The sequence below is a fragment of the Xylocopa sonorina genome, chromosome 11, assembly GCF_050948175.1.
Source record: "Xylocopa sonorina isolate GNS202 chromosome 11, iyXylSono1_principal, whole genome shotgun sequence".
Classification (NCBI taxonomy): domain Eukaryota; kingdom Metazoa; phylum Arthropoda; class Insecta; order Hymenoptera; family Apidae; genus Xylocopa; species Xylocopa sonorina.
Genome location: NC_135203.1, coordinates 9194828 through 9213558, shown reverse-complemented (window position 1 = coordinate 9213558; position 18731 = coordinate 9194828). Strand labels below are relative to the sequence as shown.

The window sequence follows — 18731 nt, the reverse complement described above, 5'->3', positions numbered from 1 at the left end:
TGAGAGCGTCTCCGTTCTGCGCGTCGTGCTATTCGCTGGCCAGAGTGGCGGGGCGCGTTCAGTCTGCTTCGAGCCGCGACCGCGACAACTTGTCCTACGACCGGCTGCCGCGTCGAAAACAAACCAACCCCTCCGGTCTAATTAGTTGCCGGAATCGCAAAGAACGTACGAACGAGTCGCGCGTCCTACGAAAAATCGCAACAGTTTCGCTGCGTCGTTCGAGTAGAGGAGCCGAGTGTGTCTCTGTTCGCAACCTTTTGCTAGCCGCCGAGGAAGGACCATTTTGACATATGATACCAACGGGCAACCAGGACAGCTCGCGATCCTACTCCTTGCTGGACGTGCACACGACACCACCGTATCTACGCGCGGAGGTAAGTCATTTTACCGATGTTTCACTCTCGAGCTGCTCGAGTCGCGCATGTCTTCCCGTGTGACCGATACGAAGGGCGCGATACGAGTTGTTTGTCCCCTCTCGGACCCTTTCGTCTGCGGGTATTTTCTGAACAGCTTCGTGCCGAATTGTTCTAATTGTCGTGCGATAAAGGAGACACGAGTCTCGCTCGAGTGCACGAAACGCAGGCTTGGAATAACAAAAGCACGTAATAATCGGTTTAAATTACATGCCACGTCGAATGGACAGTTCGCAACATAGAAACGAGGATCGATTGTGGCAACAACCGCACTTGCTGTTGACTTTTGGTAAAGGTGTTATTGACACGAGAACAGAAGCGGGAAATGGTAAATAATCGAGGGGAACTGGTCGAGTGGTCGTCCGAAGCTCGACAAGCTTTCCGATGCGATTAAGCTACCCCTTTTTCGGCGGTCGATGAAAGGACTTGGAGCAAGGGCCACGCTGCATGGAAACAGCCAAATGCCCGACGGTGTAATTATGCCTCGCGTAGAAGTGGCCCTTTTTAAAAGACGTTTGTAAACAGTGGGATTGCTTGGGCGTTGACCCTCCTCCTCTTGGTCTCATCTCTACGCCCTGTCCCAATTGCGTTCGCTTCCATTGGCACCGGTTCGTCGCGGGTTTCAGAATTTTACGCGATAGAAATTTCGACGCGCAACTGGGTCAAGAACGTACAATATTTCGCGGGCTTTGGGTCAGCGCATAAAACGAGCAGGACAAATTATCCGGATGATAATTTTATCGCGGTAAAAAGGGGGCAGTTGGAAAAAAAATGTCGGGGAAGAAGTATTTGAGGGAAAATTAATATATGTAAATTCCTGTTTAATTTATGCACCGGTACCATCGATGATAGGGAATTCTTCGCTGGCTACGGAGGATTGAAATAGCAGAGGTATTAGCATACCTTTAATTTTCTCGCTCGAACGAGTAATTAGGTTTAATTGTCTAGCGCGCAGAGAATGTACATAAGATGAATTATGAAACGGAGTAAAAAACGTACCGTTGCGCAACTAATATATTCGTTTAATTACATTTTATCATAAAGGACCCTTTCGTATAAGTTTCAACGTGCTGCCAAGGATACTGGTGCAGAATTAAAATTTATTGTCAACGTTTTCGAGAATATTTCTGTTTATCGTTTACATTAGAACGCTGTACGCTTTTACGCGAAATACTTCGTACCTTCGTCGCATCGCTGATCCTGCATCGCATTAACTTTTTTTTTTATACAAATTTCACACCCACGCGGTAATCTTTTAATCAATCCCACCGCGCATAGTTCGACGTTGATTCGTTTTAGAAAGATAGATTCTTTTTTACCACGATCGTTATAAAACGTTACACGTGTCCCGTTTTAAATCCAACGAAAATTTCCTTAATGATTCTCGTCACAAAATTCGCACCCCCAACAAAGTTTGCCGCGATAAAATTAAACGTCTATCTTCGTTCACTGTTCCCCGCGAAAACGACATTGATGGTGACATAAAAGAGCACATCCATTAATGATATTAGCGAATTCCAGCTCCTTCGTGAAAGCGCAACCTACATATCGCATTCTGTGCAAGCAAAACTAATTGGAGGAAATTTCATCCGTTTGCAAATGACAAGAAAGATTGGTCGGAGAGGCAAAATCTTCGGAACATAAAAATTCCTTTTCAAAACCGCTTAGTCTTCGCGAATGTAAATTGAAAGAAGGAGGAACGATTACTAAGAACCTTTGATACCGCCGTGAAGACGAGTCGGTATGCATCGTGACACAACTCTTTTATTTCAACCATCGACATTCAGCATCCGCTGGATGGATATCATACCGGGAAACACGAGTCCCTCGACAAATTACACTAAAAGGTTACTCTCTGTACGTACCCATTTTTAATTAAAGTAAACGTTAATTATCCACTCGGCGATCTTAGCGCACGACCCACTGTTTTATGGATGACAAGCTTCGCGACACTACGCGGTGCAAGATTTCGCATCCGTAATCGCGGAACTTTTCGCTCGTTCTTCAGCTTGACGAGGAACGTACGTTCTTATGGGATTACGAACAGAAAAGGCATGCATATCTGCTAGGAGAAGAGGCGTAAGCTAGACAGAGCTGGTCACGAGCTCATCTAAATCTGAAATGATAGCCAGGGTCTTTGGTTCGCCAGGCGCGTCTTCTCGACACGTGAACAGGGCTGACACGTGAAAGGCTTATACTACTGCGCGCGGCCGACACGGTTTTCGGCCGGTTCGTATCGCGTTCGACCGCGTCCAACCAGCTGGATGTAAAATAAGTGCATTAAGTTCTATTTTTGTTTCCACGATATCGATCGCGAGTCCGCTGGTAAGCGAAATTGTCCAGTGCCGGTCACGAATAGCATTAGCAAGTGTATACAATCACGAGATCGATGTGTCGATGTTCTCGAAATCCCCGGGATTTAAAGTTAATCAACTTCGCGTATAGCAGCGGGGAGTACTTCGTCCTGCACGGGTAACGAGGTCGAACCTTCGTATAATGGTCTCTCTTAATTGGCAAATGACTGTTTGACGTGCCGCGGTTGCGTTTTATTTTCCCCGCGTACAGGGGCGATGAGATTTTTAGAGACATCACGCGAATAAAGTTCGCTGAAAATTCGCCCGGATCGCAATCGAATTCCCGTCGATTTGGACGAATGAATTAATTACTACGATTAATATGTTCGCTTTCCACGTCAAAGGGGGAACCTCCTTTGAACGGTGTAATCTTGTATACGCGTGGAGCTTTAAACTATGCGCTGCGCGTAATTAGCTGATTCGATAAATATTCGTGGGAAATGCGTCGTGTTTTGATCCGCCTACGGGATTCTCGGTACGCGACGAGTACGATTTCCAAGATGTTTCGAGCCACGGTTAATTCCACGGGTCGGATCGGAACTGACCGTGAAAAACACGTCTAATTGGAACTCACGGACGGATCTATCCCCGGTTTGAAACTAAGGTGAAATAAATTCATGTACGACGCCCAAGCGGCAGAACAATGCTAATTGAAAGCGTAGCAAGTACTTTCCGCTCGAGAAGCCCCCGACCAATTTTCAACTGCGAGAGCACTTTGGTGTTCGCTGCAAGAGCATAGTGTCAAATCCAATCTGGCTCCGCGCCACGTCCCTTAAAAGGCGCCAATTAAACGCTACCGAAAGATTCCCGGTGTCTACGCTCGTATCAGAATTTCCTTTTCCACGTCACTTTCTGTCTCCGCGACAATTTGCTTTTTAGTGAATCGAGCACTCGTTAACAACGGTGCCTCGTAATACCATTTAATCCACTGGTGGTCGTGGCATCGCGCCCCTTAACCGCATCCGTGCGTTATCCGAATTTCAGGGAACTTACGTTTCTCTGTCTACTCGGTGTGAAACGCTTCGAAATTCCCGGATACCCGGTGCATTATGCAAACTTCGCGGAATACGGAGTTTACGTTGATACGATTACATCGTCCGTTTATCCTGCGCGTTATTAACATAATTGTATTTGTCAACGCACGGTCGGAGCTTCCCATCTTTTGCGATCAAATCCCCCCGGCTTTGGCCGCGTTCGTACGAACGAAACGCCGGTCGAAATTGAAATCGCCAAAGAGAGGATAAAAGTTCTTGAGCGGTATTATTGCCGTTGCTTTTGTTATACCACGGCGATCGTTTTCATGCGAGCGTGTACAGAGATACGCGGTAGCCGATGCGATGAAACCATTTACGCGGAGCGTTGCAACGCGTTGGATTAAACGCACAAACAGTCGGCTTTGGCGTTGGCTCGCGAAACGCGGAACGGCTCCCTGAAAGTGAAACGGTACAAAATTAACGTCGCGTGAATTAACATCGCATAACTCGAGCCGACTCGAATTCCAACGTTGTTCGGAACTGAACAACAAATGAGTCGCGCGCACTGTCCCCGACTTTTAACTGCGAGAACAATGGACGAAATTTCCATGCTGCTCCACGCGCGCTATTCATTCGACAAAGGGAGCATTGAAAACGAGAAATAAAGTATGATCAATAGAGAGAGAGAGGGATTAGAGATCTCTTTTCCAGATCGGTAATCCGGACCATTTGTTCATTATGCGATTGCTCGAACGAGTCCACGAAATCAATTGAATCAGTGTCGAACTTTTGAGAGTGGATAGGTGTGCAAATAAATACAAGTTTGCATCGCGGTGGGCATCGTTCATCTTCTCGACCGGTCGAAACTGACAGCGTTAAGCTAAACGAATACGTAGCAGCGATTTCTTTTAAGAGATCGCATCGCAGCTACCAACGGTTCGAACAACGGATGAAGCGGTCTGAAGCTCGTTCCATTGCCTCCGGCCTTCGCAGCACGTGTAATTTCGCTCGATTGTCATTGGTACTCCCTTTTCCCGCATAAATAACCGACGATGCCGCCCTTTTTTCCCTTCCAGGAAAAAATTGAGGCAACGGTGTCGCTTCCCTTATCTTAGAATTCATGAAAATCGAAACAGGTTTGATACAAGAGATACATCTCATAACTGGCCGAATGGAATTGCGACTGGGGACCAGAGGGAGATAAATATTAAACAATAGAGAAGTCTTCCCAACACGGGTGTTCAACATTCACTCGATCCCTTTGCCATTGCTTTTTCAACTCTATTTCATCGTTTATCCGATAGCCTCTGTTTCGAGGAATAAATGAAAGTGTTTTCGATCTCGACCGTTCGCTCACAGGTCCACGTGAAAAATAATACCTCGATTTCCCTGTCGAGGATACAGCGTCCAGTCGATCGATCACTGGACCGCTTGTTAAAGTAATTAACGTTGCTCTGTGCGTTTTTCTTTCCTCTCCCCCGTTTGATTGTCGAAAAATTTCGCCGGGAGGAACGAACGTCGACAGTTTCAATTACCTCCCGCATTCAGGAAGGGGTGCAGCTTCCCGCCGCCATTAATCAACTTTCATCCTTAACAGCGTGCCACTTGGCGGCGTCGTACTTTTTCACCGCGTAAGTTTCGTCGGCCACGGTCCTTTTCCCCCCCGAACTTTGAAGCGAAATCGGATCGATACGTCAGAGCAAGCGTCCAATCACGCGCGAAACGACCTCGCCGATAAGTTGAAATCTCCTCTCGGCCGAAGGTGGGCTCATTTCCACCGGGCCATCGGAATAAATTTCCTACCAGATGGAACTAGTCAGCCTACATCCTCCTCCGCCACGCGTCCTCGCTCGCTCGACTTCCATTTCTCGAGCAATTTCCTCGCGGCGGACAACCGAGGACACCTTTGACACTTCGCGGGATAGCGAATCCCTCTCGAACGATCGTTCTAATTCGCGCGCACTCGAACGCTCGAGATTCTGCGAGAACTAAGGGAGAATCGATCCCCAGGATCGATGTCGATCCTCGTTTTTCGTGTCGCTCGAAAATCTCACGATCTATCCGAGTTTTCTGTGGTCCTCGTTGTCTCTTTGCGCGATGAGGACCCATGTTTCGAGCGGTCGTTCAGCGCGTCTGTCGCGAGAATCGATCGAGTCCCGTTCGAGCGTGGAACTCAATTAGCCCGGGGGCGTCGTGACAGCCGAAACCGGCTGGAAAAATCCGTCGACGAGGGGGTAATCCTGTCGCAATAGAAATTGAGAAGAATCGCGCGACGGCCACGCGCGAAAGCCCGTCGGAATTGGCCTCGATTCCGTGCCGTTAAACTCATCGCGCCCTTTCTCTCGTCAGCCTTTCTCCACGGATGGAAACAAATGGATCTCGCGAGAGCGATGGGATACGCTCGCCCTTGAGATGGCTGAAAGATAGGGACGATTACTGCCTTTTCTCTCTCTCTCTCTTTCTTCCTTTGTCCACTGGATATATGGATTCAATTTTCATTCAATTGTTTAACTAAGTCACGCGCGTTCTCTCGCAATTCTCGTTTACGGCGTGGCGTTCGTTGCTTTCAGCAGAAAATTCCTTCGTCCCTTGATTCTCGAGTGTAACCAAGAGATGGAATGATTATCCGTGGATTAGGCGTCCCTTCCTGGTCCCTGGATACCGTTGGGATATGAATTTAATTCTCCACGAAAAAGGGAATTATCCGGAAATGGATTGCTCGGAAGATTAGAAAATGATCGTTGCTAATTAGATTAGTTTAGTCATTGGAATTGGTCTCCGTGTAATTCTCGATGGATTGTAAAACGATCGGTCAAAGCGAACGCTTTACAATTCTCCCTGTTGTGTCGAGTAACTGAAAACGCGTATCGCGTTAATGGAGGCGACGTATCAAGTTATCGGTACGATTAGTAATCGGAATGCGGTGGCGTTCGGTTAATTAATTTCCGGGAGAGTAACGGCTTGTACAAAAATGCCACCGGATCGACCGCGAACACCAGATATTTCATTTCAGCTCTAGCTGCAATTAATTGTCGAAGGCCCGTACCGTGCCATCCGGACAATTCCTGTGCACGCGTTTCCCGTTTCATTTTGTACTCGAATTATCGCAGTCGATCGTCCCGTTCATCGCTTGTTTCATGCCATTCCAACGTTTCAACTGTCCATTTCGCGATTACCATCGAGCGATACGCGTCCAGTCGTAGATCGGACCACGGAATTGTACCATTTTCTTCCCTGGCAATCATCATTACCTTCGTAAATGTATTACGATCGCGAAATCGATTCCGTTCGCGACGCGAAGCGCGAAACTCGCCTGCACGGGCAATCGGAAACGGATTGGAAATCGTATTTTAACAAGGTATATTTAATTTGATGGTATATTTTAAGTCTACGCCCGCATCCGTTAAATGGATGCGCGTTATTGCACATGCAATTCGCTTCGATCAATACCGATTAATCGTCGATTGTTTACACGAACGAATTGTTTACTAACGTCCGAATACTTTCGTTGTTCGTTCTAGATAACAACGATAAATCGATTCGTTTGCAGAGTAGAATAGATTAATAGACAATTTCCGAGCCGGAATCGATGTCGTCGACGTTCGCGTTTCCCCTGTCGTTAATCTTCCCTGCCATTTAATCAGCGTTTCACGCAGAAATTTCATTCGCACTCGTATAACTCTTTTCTCGAGGATATATCCGCGAAACATCGCGATAACGGCGAGTGCCTCGCTGGCCGTTTACTTATTAACATAATTCGTTCGCGAGCTACCGGGATAACGTTCTATATCATTCCACCGGCAACATCTTGCCCTACGAACTTTTGATTTAAAACTCTGGCTAACTTTTTCTCGGTATAGCCACTCGAGCAGCCTACACGGACGCGTTCCTCGGAGTTCTCCTTCGATTCCTGTCCAGGGAACAGTTCTCGTCCTCCCCTACGAATCGCTAATTTAATTAGCAATGTTCGACTTCGAGACATCGTTTAATTTTATAACCGACCGCCGCGGCCAGCTACTCGAAAACTTGCTTCGCCTCTCACTTCTTCGCATCCCCTAACCGATTCTTCGGATCGAATCACGTCGGTTTGTTAGCGGTGACGAACACCGTGAAATGGAGCGAGAATCTGGTTACCTGATCGACGGAAATCCCTACTTTCGATCCTCGCTTCGGCGCCTGTGGGAATTAACACAATTTCCGAGTAATCACGTCGCGCGACGCGAAATAATCGGTGCGATACGCGACGCGATCTAAGAATCGGCGCAATTTGTAAAGTGGAGAGGTAATCTTTAAAGTAACCGCGGTAGATCTTCTCTCTCGGAAAGCACGAAACGTTTGCGCGACAATACGTTCAACTTTGCGTTCAATTTCGCGAACCTTTTCGTCGTCTACCTTAACGCACGAGTCCTGTATTCAGGCGATCCCGTTCTCAGCTCACGTGTTGCGCGTGAATCACGACCCCGTTGCACTTTCGACGACGCCCCGGAAAACTTACGCGATGGCGCAACGGGGAACACGCGATTCCCATTCGATTTACGTAAATCACCGCCATTGCCTCTTAGGGGCGTAGCGTCGCGGACGTTAATTACTGTACAGCGACGGTGCATCCTCTGTGAAGCTTAATTCCGGCTGCGCGGGGTTTATTAGACACGCGACACGGAATGCAATTCTCCCGGGTAAAAAAGGACAAAAAAAAGAAGCTCCACTCCCTCGCTTGTATCGTTTCGCTGATTTCAACCCGTGGAATTTACCCGGATGTACGCGCTACGATCCGAAAGACGCGTCACGACGAGAAACACGCCACGATAGTGGATTTTTCGCGTGCTCGCGAGGGAATCTGTGGCAATATTGCGAAAACCACTCGGACGATACGTCGAGCGTGTGTCGTAATCGACAGTGACCCCAATAGGCGATCGAAATTCATTCGTTTCCGGTGGTGTTAAATTCACGCAGAGAATCACAAAGAGGATATTACTCGATAATGAAGCTCGTTTAACGAGAGCAGAGGGAACACCGGCCAGCGCCGATCGCACGAAAATTCAATTACGATTCGTTCGCCGGTTGGGCAGAGCGGCTGTTATTAATTAATGAGCCCGTTTCCCCCCCGTTAATCGGCCACGTTTATGATATCAATCGTTCTCACTGGCGAGGCGCGACAACGCGTTATGTACACGCTCGAGGCCGTCCGATCCGATGAAAATATTCGCTAGCCCCGATCGGGGGTACGGGAGATCGAAATTGACGAGCGATGGGGCGCGACGCTCACCTATCTGGGTCACATTTATAAAAGTCAGGTTTATTACGTACCCTGGCGTGTCCCGTACGCCTTGCGGGAAATTGATTCCATACTGTTGATTACCTTTTCCAGGCTGAACGTAGAACGATCCATCCCGTGTTTCGTGCCCGCGGCCACTTTGCATGCCGCTCGAGTAAAAATGTTCAAGCAGATACATGAACCGCGCCGATTAGCTTACCGCTGCTCGAGAGACTTCTTTCGAATGGTTCATTAATCGGTGTCTCGTGACTGTTGGAGTTGGAGAATTCGCGTTTCACGTTCTCGTCGCACGCATTGCTATGATGGTGATCGTATTCGTCGTTGTCACGATTGCGTTTGTTTTTCAGGGATGAGACAGTGCCGACGTGATGTTGCACCGTAGCACGTCGTCGCAACGGTGCAGGCCAACGCGGAATCTCGGCTACGCGGCGACGGTCGCCGGGCCGAGAGGACGTCGCGCGAGCGTGGCAACCGACAAACCTGTCGATTTGCCACAGGCCAGCCCCAGGGGAACCATGGAACGTCAACGCTCGCCCCAGGGCGGTTTCGTGCCCGACATCGATCTCGAGAGGGAAAACGACGACGAGGTTGTTCATAATTGACCGTTCTCTCTGCCGGATTAAGCCCGTCTACCGACCGTTCGCTCTATTAATTTGCATGACTAGTAGAAACCGATAGAACTCGCATGAATACGCTAATAGAGGCGCGTAAAGTCCGAGAATTCGATGTAGCGAATGCCTCCCCAGACGCGCTCGGAACGGTTCGAACACTCGAATCGTGATATACGATCCCGTGGTACGGATTCGAGATTGAAAGGTAGGAGATGCAAATTTTTAACGGCACGTCGAGCGATAAATCGAGTAATCGACACCGACGTATCATTGTTCGTCGTATCAAGTAAAAATATTGCGAAACGTGCCGGTCACCGTCACGTTGGACGAAACTTTTTGGTGGACGAAAGTTTCGAGGAATTCCGGGGACTTCTATCGCGCGGATGAAAAATTGCACGAGACAAGTCCGACGTGTGCCAATAGGCGAGGCGTCCCTCGGAAATCATTCTCGAGCGGTGCACCTTCCCCCCGTCCCAATGCTTATTCTCCGTTCTACGATGTAATTGCTCGAAAGTTTGGAACTTGGGACGGGGAGTGGAAAATAGAACACGGTTGTATGCAGTAGACCGGGTAAGAGCCGAATCTCGCGGAACTTCTTTGCATGTGATCGTCGGAACTTCCTCGCGGAAATCCTTTACGTCCCCGCCTCGTCGTAGTTCGCTCGAAAGTTTAATCAATTTCGTGGAAACAACCTTGACCTTTCAGGGCATCAACCATAGGCCTCTGCTGGATCGCGACCAATACGGTGGCTCGCGGAACATGCTGAACCAGAAGATGAGCCGAAGTCCCCGCAACTCGTTGGTACCGGACGACTACTACAAACTACCAAGGAACGGTGCTCGAAGTCCTCGAAACAGTTTGGTCCCCGATGCAGGCTTGGCGCCAGACGGGCTCTACAGTTCGCGGCATTCGTTGGTCCTCGAGGCCCCTCTGAGTCCGAGGAACTCCTTGGTACCGGACATAGCGCGGAACAGAAGCCCACGGAACAGTCTGATTCCCCCGACCGGCTCGAGGACGTCGTTGATGTCTGAAAACGGGAATCCCCCGCCGCCTCGCAGCCCTCGACACTCTTTGGTACCGAATTCTTCGAGAAGCCCTCGTGGAAGCATCACTAACATGGAACTCGGCGATCGTAGCCCTCAGAGAAGCCCACGCGGCTCGATCGCCTCGGAATACATGAATCAGAGCCCGCGAAGCTCGATCGCCCCTTACGAGGTGAGATCCTCGCGTGGTAGCATCGCGGTGAACGATGGACACAGAGGGTCGATCGGGACTAACGAGGAAGAGACAAGGAGCCCGCGGCGGAGTATCGATCCAGACACCATCGACAGGACACCGAGAGGCAGCCTGAGTGGTCTGCAGGAGAAGAGAACCGCAAAGGCGAGCCTGATGGCGCAAGACCCTAGAAGGGCCTCGGCTGATCAAGGTGAGAATTCGTTGGTCTCCGATGGGTAGCGAGTGTTACACGCTACATTAATGTAATTGCCATGGCGATCCGCGAAATGGCACTATCCAGGTTTCAGGAATTCGGTATTCCCCATTGCGAACGATGGACCACCAAGACTCGATGAGAATAGCTTCAGCGAATAAACATCGATTCCTTGCGAACGTATTTCTTACGCGCGGAAATACCGTTCCGGGGGAATTTCAATGCGAACATTTGCAATCCTGATGTTCGAATAGAGAGCATGGCATGAAAAGGCGAAATCCGATAGAGTCGGCCGGTGTTCGGAGGAACGAGATTTTGTAATTTACGAAATGGCCGACGGTAATGCATTTTCGGACATATTAAAGCCGCACACAGTGGGAGGCGACCGTTCCCGAAACGGTATTATCGAATCGCGTGCCCGTTTCTATTCGCAAGGACAACTGGAACGAGGTCCACCCGGTGAAAATGAAACCCCCGCACGCCACGTGTTAATTCCTTCCCCGCGGCGCCGTCGTGCGGTGCGTTACACTCGATGAAATAATTAATCGCCCCGATTCCCCCGATCTCGCGTCCTCTCGAGCCAGCGGTGGGTCGCACGCCGCGTCCCGTGGCGGCCGCGATTTAATTAAACCCCGCATGTTTAGGATCTTCCAGCAATTTGACGCTCGTTACCGACTAACATCGATGCCGCGTCTCGAGAGGGTCGCGGATTTCATTCGTTCCGTTGATCAATCTCAAAGATTCATACGCGTAATCCAAGCACAGAATCCGATCACCGGATGCTCGACGGGAGGGAGTTGGCGTCGGATTTTCGAACGTAAACCAGTCCGACTGATACTGCGATCTTCTCCTCGTGGCAGATCAGTCGGAAATGAACGGTACTCGAGGCGATCGTATCGCTGAAAATAGATTCGACGAGCTGATAATGTTATTTGATCGCGAGATCTATTACCGGTGGGGATAATCGGATAGCGATAGGGGCAAGTTTATCATCACGAGGCTTCATTGGTTTTGGATGCAACCACATTAAGGGAGGTATGCCACCCTCACGAACGTGTACAGATCGTTCACGGACTACGAGGCACGGTTTATCATCTCCCGGGTCCCGTGTAAATTCCAGACGCGGAGATAGCTAGGCCGCTAGAACATCCTGACACGTTGCGGTTTATCTGCTTGTTGCGTTCCGAGCAGAAAGTTAAACCTAATTACCGCGCCGTCAAGAAATTTAGGTAACCGTTTCCGCGCGACACCTCGCACTCTTAGCAGACTGTCTCCAGTTGTCTGCGAAAGTTACCCCAGCAGCCATTAACGGACTCCACCGGTGATTCTGCCGAGGGTGAGATTCTGCATTGCTATTTGCGCAGGTATGAACGGCAATCGAAATTCCCCACCTTCTCGGCAGAAGGAGATAAACTCGGGAAGCGTCAAATCCGGAGGAAGCACGGTCCAGATCAACTTAGGATACGGACCAACCACCTTCGAGGATTCTAGGCGAGCCAGCAGTTCCGTGTCGCAGGTACAACATTCAAAAACCGTAGAATATTAACGATAATCGTCACGATCGACTTCCACAACTATAATTATCGAAAGAATCATTGTTTCCATATTTTGCAATGGTTTTTGAGGGATTGGAATAGCAACGTTTAGTATGTTGAGGTAAAATGTATTGGTCCTTCGTATATAAATGATTAATTTGCGACAACCTTTAGCGAACGTATCTATATATCGTCGTTGACGCCGAGCAACGACACGTTCGGTAATTTCACCGCGAAATATGGTCGTGTATCTTTTATCCAGTCACATATCCTACGACCCTCCATCCTCTTCCCTGCGCTGTCCACCGACGAAATTTACGGACGATATAACGAACTGATCCGTGACCGTGCGCGGAAACAGTCCCGCGGGAACCGAAAAAATAGCCGGGTCGTGAAAAATTACAAAGCCTGCCAGACGTAACGGTTCGTCGTTGCATCGAGACACGTTTTATAGCCACCAGTTCGAGCAATTATTCCGGACGATTCCATTTTCCATCCCCCTGTTGACCTCGTAACGCGCGAATTTGTTAGATCTCGAAGGGTAAGCACGCGCAGTTGTACCCCCGCAGGGACAGAATTTGACTTTCGACTTGGCGTGACCGGAAACGTTTGTGTTTGCGGTCTTTCGACAACCGAACGATCGGAAACCGTTTCAATTTTCCTCTCCTTAACAAGAAAGCTCGTGGATTCTCCCGTCTTTCCGATATCGAGCACGGTTTCAGCCGAACCATTTACCTTAGGGAGATTAAAAGTCAATCGATGCTCAGTTTTCAGGGGACGAGTCGCGACGGCTGTTCACCAGCAGCGCGAAAGCGCCTGAGAACACAATGGAGAACAGGAACCTCGGCGTGATTACCTACGGCTCTGTGGTGTTTCAATTGAAGGACGCGAACCTGGAGGCGACCAACATCTGCGACTTCGTGTTCAGAGCGCTGAGAGTGGTCTGCAGGACCAGAGTGGTTACCGGATGCTTGATATTGCTCTTCTCGGTGCCGTTCCTGATGCTGATCTACGGTGAGCGGAGGAAACCCGGCGACGCGCGTTTACGCGACACTCGAAATGTTTTCGATGAACTTCCTCCGGAAACGAAACGTTTCGAAATGTCAGAGCGTTCTAGCGATACAAAGTACCATAGAATTAAAAGAATGGTAGAAACAAGAGGTGAAACGCTCTCAGGGTATCGAAAAGTTCACTATCCGTAATCGCATCGACACAATTAGCAAAGCTCGATAAACTGTCGGTGCACGTAACATTCAACATCGATCCCGACTTCCATCTTTATCAATCCGTAAAGGTTAATAGCAGTGGATGCTTCTTGTACGTCCATAATATACGTCTACCCGGTAAATCATCGTCAATTATCCGTGACTTGGCTTCCAGACGCAATCTAAATTAATACCGCATCGACGCAGTCTCGCGACGCTCATTGCCGCGGAATGGGAACGCGAACATCGGAGATGCGCTGCTCAAAGATGAATAATACGGAAACTCGATCAGACTCTGTGTTTGATTTCTGGCACGCGTGTCATTTACTGCAATTTTTCACTGATTCGTCCGCTTATTGCCGTGGCCATGGATTACCGCGAGTCGCCTGAACTAGCGCGTTCACCTCATCCACGAGTGCCTATAGAACGTTCTCCAGATCGATAAAGAGCGTGGTGGTTGTTCGTAGAAACGAGAATTACAAGCCCCGGTGAACGCTCCGGCGGATGTACTGAGAAATTTATCGTCATTTCGTGTCGCTGCAGCTAAAACCGACATCGTTTCCTTATCTCGAGCGAATCCGAGCGGCTGAACTCGTTGACTGATGTTCGCTATCTTTCGTTCGTAATGGGGTGTTGGTACTGAGCGACTGGTGAATTCTATTGGGATAGTTTGACGATGAGACCACTGAGTTCGTCAATTACGAAACACGTTCGTGACGCTTTCGACGAAATTTATGTGAATGCTCGTTTTTAGATACGCGTCCGGTATCGGAAGCGTTAATAAGTGATCGTAGGCTAGAGAGGGTTTAGAGGTGGACGGGAATTAGGTGCGCGAGGGTTCGCATGCAGCGCTGGCCTGAGTGCTAGTTAAAGTATCGAAATAGGACGTGGCACAGTGAGTGGAAGTCAGGCAACGTCATTACCGCTACATTATTCAACGCAATCCGCGCTAAAACTTTTTGGTATCGACCCGCGGCGATACTTTCGTTCGCTCGTCATCGTAAACGTGCACGAAAAATCGCGCGAGGCGTCCCACGCGTCTTGGAGGAAATAGTGCAAGATCGAGATGCGAGACGTCGCATCGTTTCCGCACGATTCGTCTCGGTTTGTTGCAGGCTGGAGCTTCTTCAAGGAGTGTCCAAAGGAACCGAGTATACCGATCTACATGGTGATCGGTGGTACGTTCGGCACGATGCTGATGGGGTTGCTCATCTACTCGCAGATACGATCGAGGAGGCCGGAAATGCTCACGGTTCCCTCGGCCAGACCACAGATTTCATTCACCAAATTGATCATCATCGTCTTATCATGCTTCCTGATCGGCTGGTTCGTGATGGGTAAGTCGAAAAGGGAAACTGGATGGGCGATGCGACGCACGGAAGGAATACGAAGGCCTGAATAAGCTTTATCAAGCGACGGCGTGCTCCTCGCGAAGAAAAGATCGATCACGTGGCTCGACACCGATTCCCTTGCCTGTCCCCGTATTTAAATGCTTCTATCGCGATCTCACGCGTTCGAACGCCGTACTATCGCGGTTACTAACGCCAGTATTTGCAATTGAGAAGTTTTCCGTACGAGAAACTTTAAATTCACGCGCGAAGACTCGTTCGCGATTAATCAAATTCATATTGCTTATATCGACCGAGGCTGAAACTTGTTTTGGCGCGGTTTACGTGATCCAGAGCGGTCCTAAATTACAATTTGCACGACAGGAGTATCTGGAGGTGATGTACGCCTGTGCTAAAGCTTTCCTGCGTTCGTGGTTAGTTCGTTCGACGAGAGTGATAAACGGTTCTGTCGTGGAAAACACTCGGTCTCGATACTCGTATCGAACGTGTGTTCAAACGATGCGAAACGACACGAACAAAAGCGATCGATCGCGCCCGGCTCGCGGGTAATTGCTCGGCACGGGTGGTAAGGTGCTCCGATGCAACCTAATTCTCGTTCGTGATCGCGCCTAGTTATATACCCGCGCGCACCTACCGTACGTTTACGAACGTATAATTGCGCCCGTTTATACAAGTAACGAGCCACCAACTTCGACTTTGCCAGCACCGCCAACGTTTTCTTCGACACGACGCGAAACCGCTCCTCGCCGTCGCTTCGACGGAAGCGCGACACAAACCGTCTCGTTACCGTTGCCCTTTGACTGTCCCGGAAGTTTCTCCGCGAGGAACGAAACGGGGTTCGGACAGTTTCTTCCGCGAGAGGAACCCCTTTTAAACGGACACAAAAATCTATCTGAATTCCTAGCCGACGTCCGAGAGTTTTCTCGTTTCCCTCTGTCGCAGGGAACTACTGGATCCTCCACATCATGTGGCCGCCGTACACGTCCCAGTTGCATCACCCGAACGATTATTGCAGCAAGGAGCTCTACCTGGTGTCCCTGGCGCATTTGGGCGTGGTGTACATCATCGTCGCGATCACTCTGCTCGTGGTCACCGTGCTGGCGTCTTTCAGAATTCTGGCCTGCCCGTTGCCAGAAAGGTAAACCGCACCGTAATCTTCCCTTCGATCGACCAAGGGTTACAACCGTAAATCGGTCGGGGTTCAGTTGAAAGACTCGTCCTCTTCCAAGGATACGATCCGCGATACGCGTCGAGCAGATCGTGAAATCACGGTATTGCTCGATCGATGGGATACCAAGCTAACGGCACGATAAACCGTCCTGTCCCACATTCCTCGTTACAAGTCTCGGTGCGTTCGCGTTTACGAGACGGTCCAATAGGTACCGTACGCAATCGAAACCGCGAGCAGAAAGGGGGTGAAGAAGAAACGAAGCTGAATATTTGTCGGAGCCAACGAACGCTCCCTTTGAGAACGACGATCTGTCGAAAAGTAGCGAGATAGATACGGATATCCTTTTCCCCTCTGTTTCCTATAGAATCCTAGCGAAGAGCTTTCAGCTGATTCTCACGGATAAAAGTTCAAGGGTTGCAGAGCTCCAGTACTCCATCAATATTGATACTCCGCTATCTGTTGCGGGAAGTGATTTCTCTTCGTTGGCTAGCTTGTCGAAAATATAATCGAATTAATCGCGAAGTAATCTGGATCCGGTCGCAGTCGACGAACTCCTCTAGCCAGCCGATTCTAGGGTAACGGGTCAGCGTGCATCGGCTAGGGTGTTCCGCGTGCGACGCGAAAGCTAAATATTCTATACCCGGGAAGCAATCAGTCGGCGCAGGCTGTACACGTACGTGCACGTACACATTGGGCCGGTTACGTACGCGCAAAATAGTAGGTCAACGAATTTGGTCGCGTGCCACACCGCGAGAGGCTCATAAATACCCGAGGAGGCCGCGAGCGAAGATCGAGCGTCGCGTCGATGAACCGAACGGGGGTGCCCGCGGTCTCGCGTGCCGTGGAAATACCGCCTTTCGTTTGCTGGCTCGCGTGATCGTCCGGATCCAGAGAGAAAGAATTACGCGACACGCACGGCGAGCTTTACGCTCAGCTTTTCCTCGCGGATCGATCATCCGTACGCGAGGCAGTAAGCTCGCCGAGAGGGAGAGTTATGTTTCAATTTGGAGCTTGTCTTGCCTCCGGGACAAGGCGAAATTTATGGGGTATATGGAGGAATAACCAGCGAAGGGTTAACGCGATGTATCCGTAACAAATCTTGCCACTTGGGATGAAAGTTTCTGGAACGGAATAGCGAACGAACGTGGAACGATGGACTGGCTCGGAGCGGAGATCGAAGAATAATTGCTCGATCCAGGCTACTTCGAGCAGTTCGTCTCTTATTGGTACTGACAATGCGGTGACATTCCGAAAGGTCGCTCGTTAACCTATCGTAACGAAAGACCGTCCATCGCGAACGGTAAAACGTAGAAATTGTACGAATTGTATCGACGATACCTCATCCTACGTATCGTGGCCACCAAGCCAAGTAAGATGCTGCGACAGCAGTATTTCTAGATTTTCAATTTCGAATCGAGCTATACATCTCGATCCTCTATTCGATCCTAATATCGGGCGCGTCTAAAGTGCCACGTTTGCGCCATAAATATTGCACGAGTAGCAGCAAACTGTGCCGAGTGAAAAGGGAGTTATTCAACGAAATCGGTGCCGCATTTCGCACGTTCTCGGAGATTCGAAAGTTCCACTGCTTCCCGATACTCGAATGTTTCACATTTTTCTGCACTCTCTGCACTCGATAGGCGGAGGGAATTAACCGTTGGTCCGCGTTCCCGTTTTTCTTTCAGATACAGATAACCACGGGGATCGATTCGCGTAAAGGAAGTGGTACCAGAGAAACGGTGGAAGACCGATACGAATGTTGTCCAAGGACATCATTTGAACACCGTCGTCGAGCAGAACGAGGAAAATTTCGAGCATCGTGGCAGCGTCTCGAAAGACGAGATTACGCAGAAATCCAGTCCGAAGAAGCAGAACCTTGGTTCCTCCGGGTGCAACGAGAAAGGAGTGCATTTCGAGATTAATCCGGAGCGCAACGTCGAATCGCAAATGAAGCAACGGAAGGCTGATGGGAGTTGTAATCCCGCGACGTACAACGTCGACCGACAATTCGTCACTTAAACCGTACGAGAGGAGAACGTATGCTGAGATCACCGGAAGTAAGGACGCGCGAGATCGCGTCGAGCAAAAGCCGCGGGAGCCAGCGGATCGTCGATTCGATTCGCGTACCAAACAATTGGAGGAGATTGAACGTTCCCTGGCGCGAAACCAGGATGAGTGATCGCGATACTCGTCGCAGCTATCGAAATCGCGCATATATAGCGCGAGGCTTACGTTCCTGAAATCCTTCGACGAGAACGTAACCTTTGGGAAACGGTCCAAATTTTATCGCTGGGATTTTCTGTGAAATACTGTCTGGCTGGTGGAACTTCGGGAGACTCTTTCGGGGAAGGAGATTACTGGAGAGGGACGAAAGAGTTCGATCAGTTTCTAAAGGGCGTACGGACGAGAGAGGAT

The 18731-nt window shown here is 49.5% G+C and overlaps 1 protein-coding gene across 1 annotated transcript; it reads left to right on the top strand.

Annotated features, from left to right (window-relative positions):
- The first annotated feature begins 229 nt into the window (after positions 1-229).
- LOC143428930 (uncharacterized) lies at positions 230-18389 on the top strand. Its single transcript, XM_076904209.1, has 8 exons — positions 230-374; positions 9364-9603; positions 10333-11053; positions 12421-12572; positions 13359-13605; positions 14912-15133; positions 16088-16283; positions 18002-18389. The coding sequence occupies exons 2-8, from the start codon at positions 9385-9387 to the stop codon at positions 18009-18011; spliced, it is 1767 nt and encodes a 588-aa protein (XP_076760324.1). The 5' UTR covers positions 230-374; positions 9364-9384; the 3' UTR covers positions 18012-18389.
- The last annotated feature ends 342 nt before the right edge of the window (positions 18390-18731 follow it).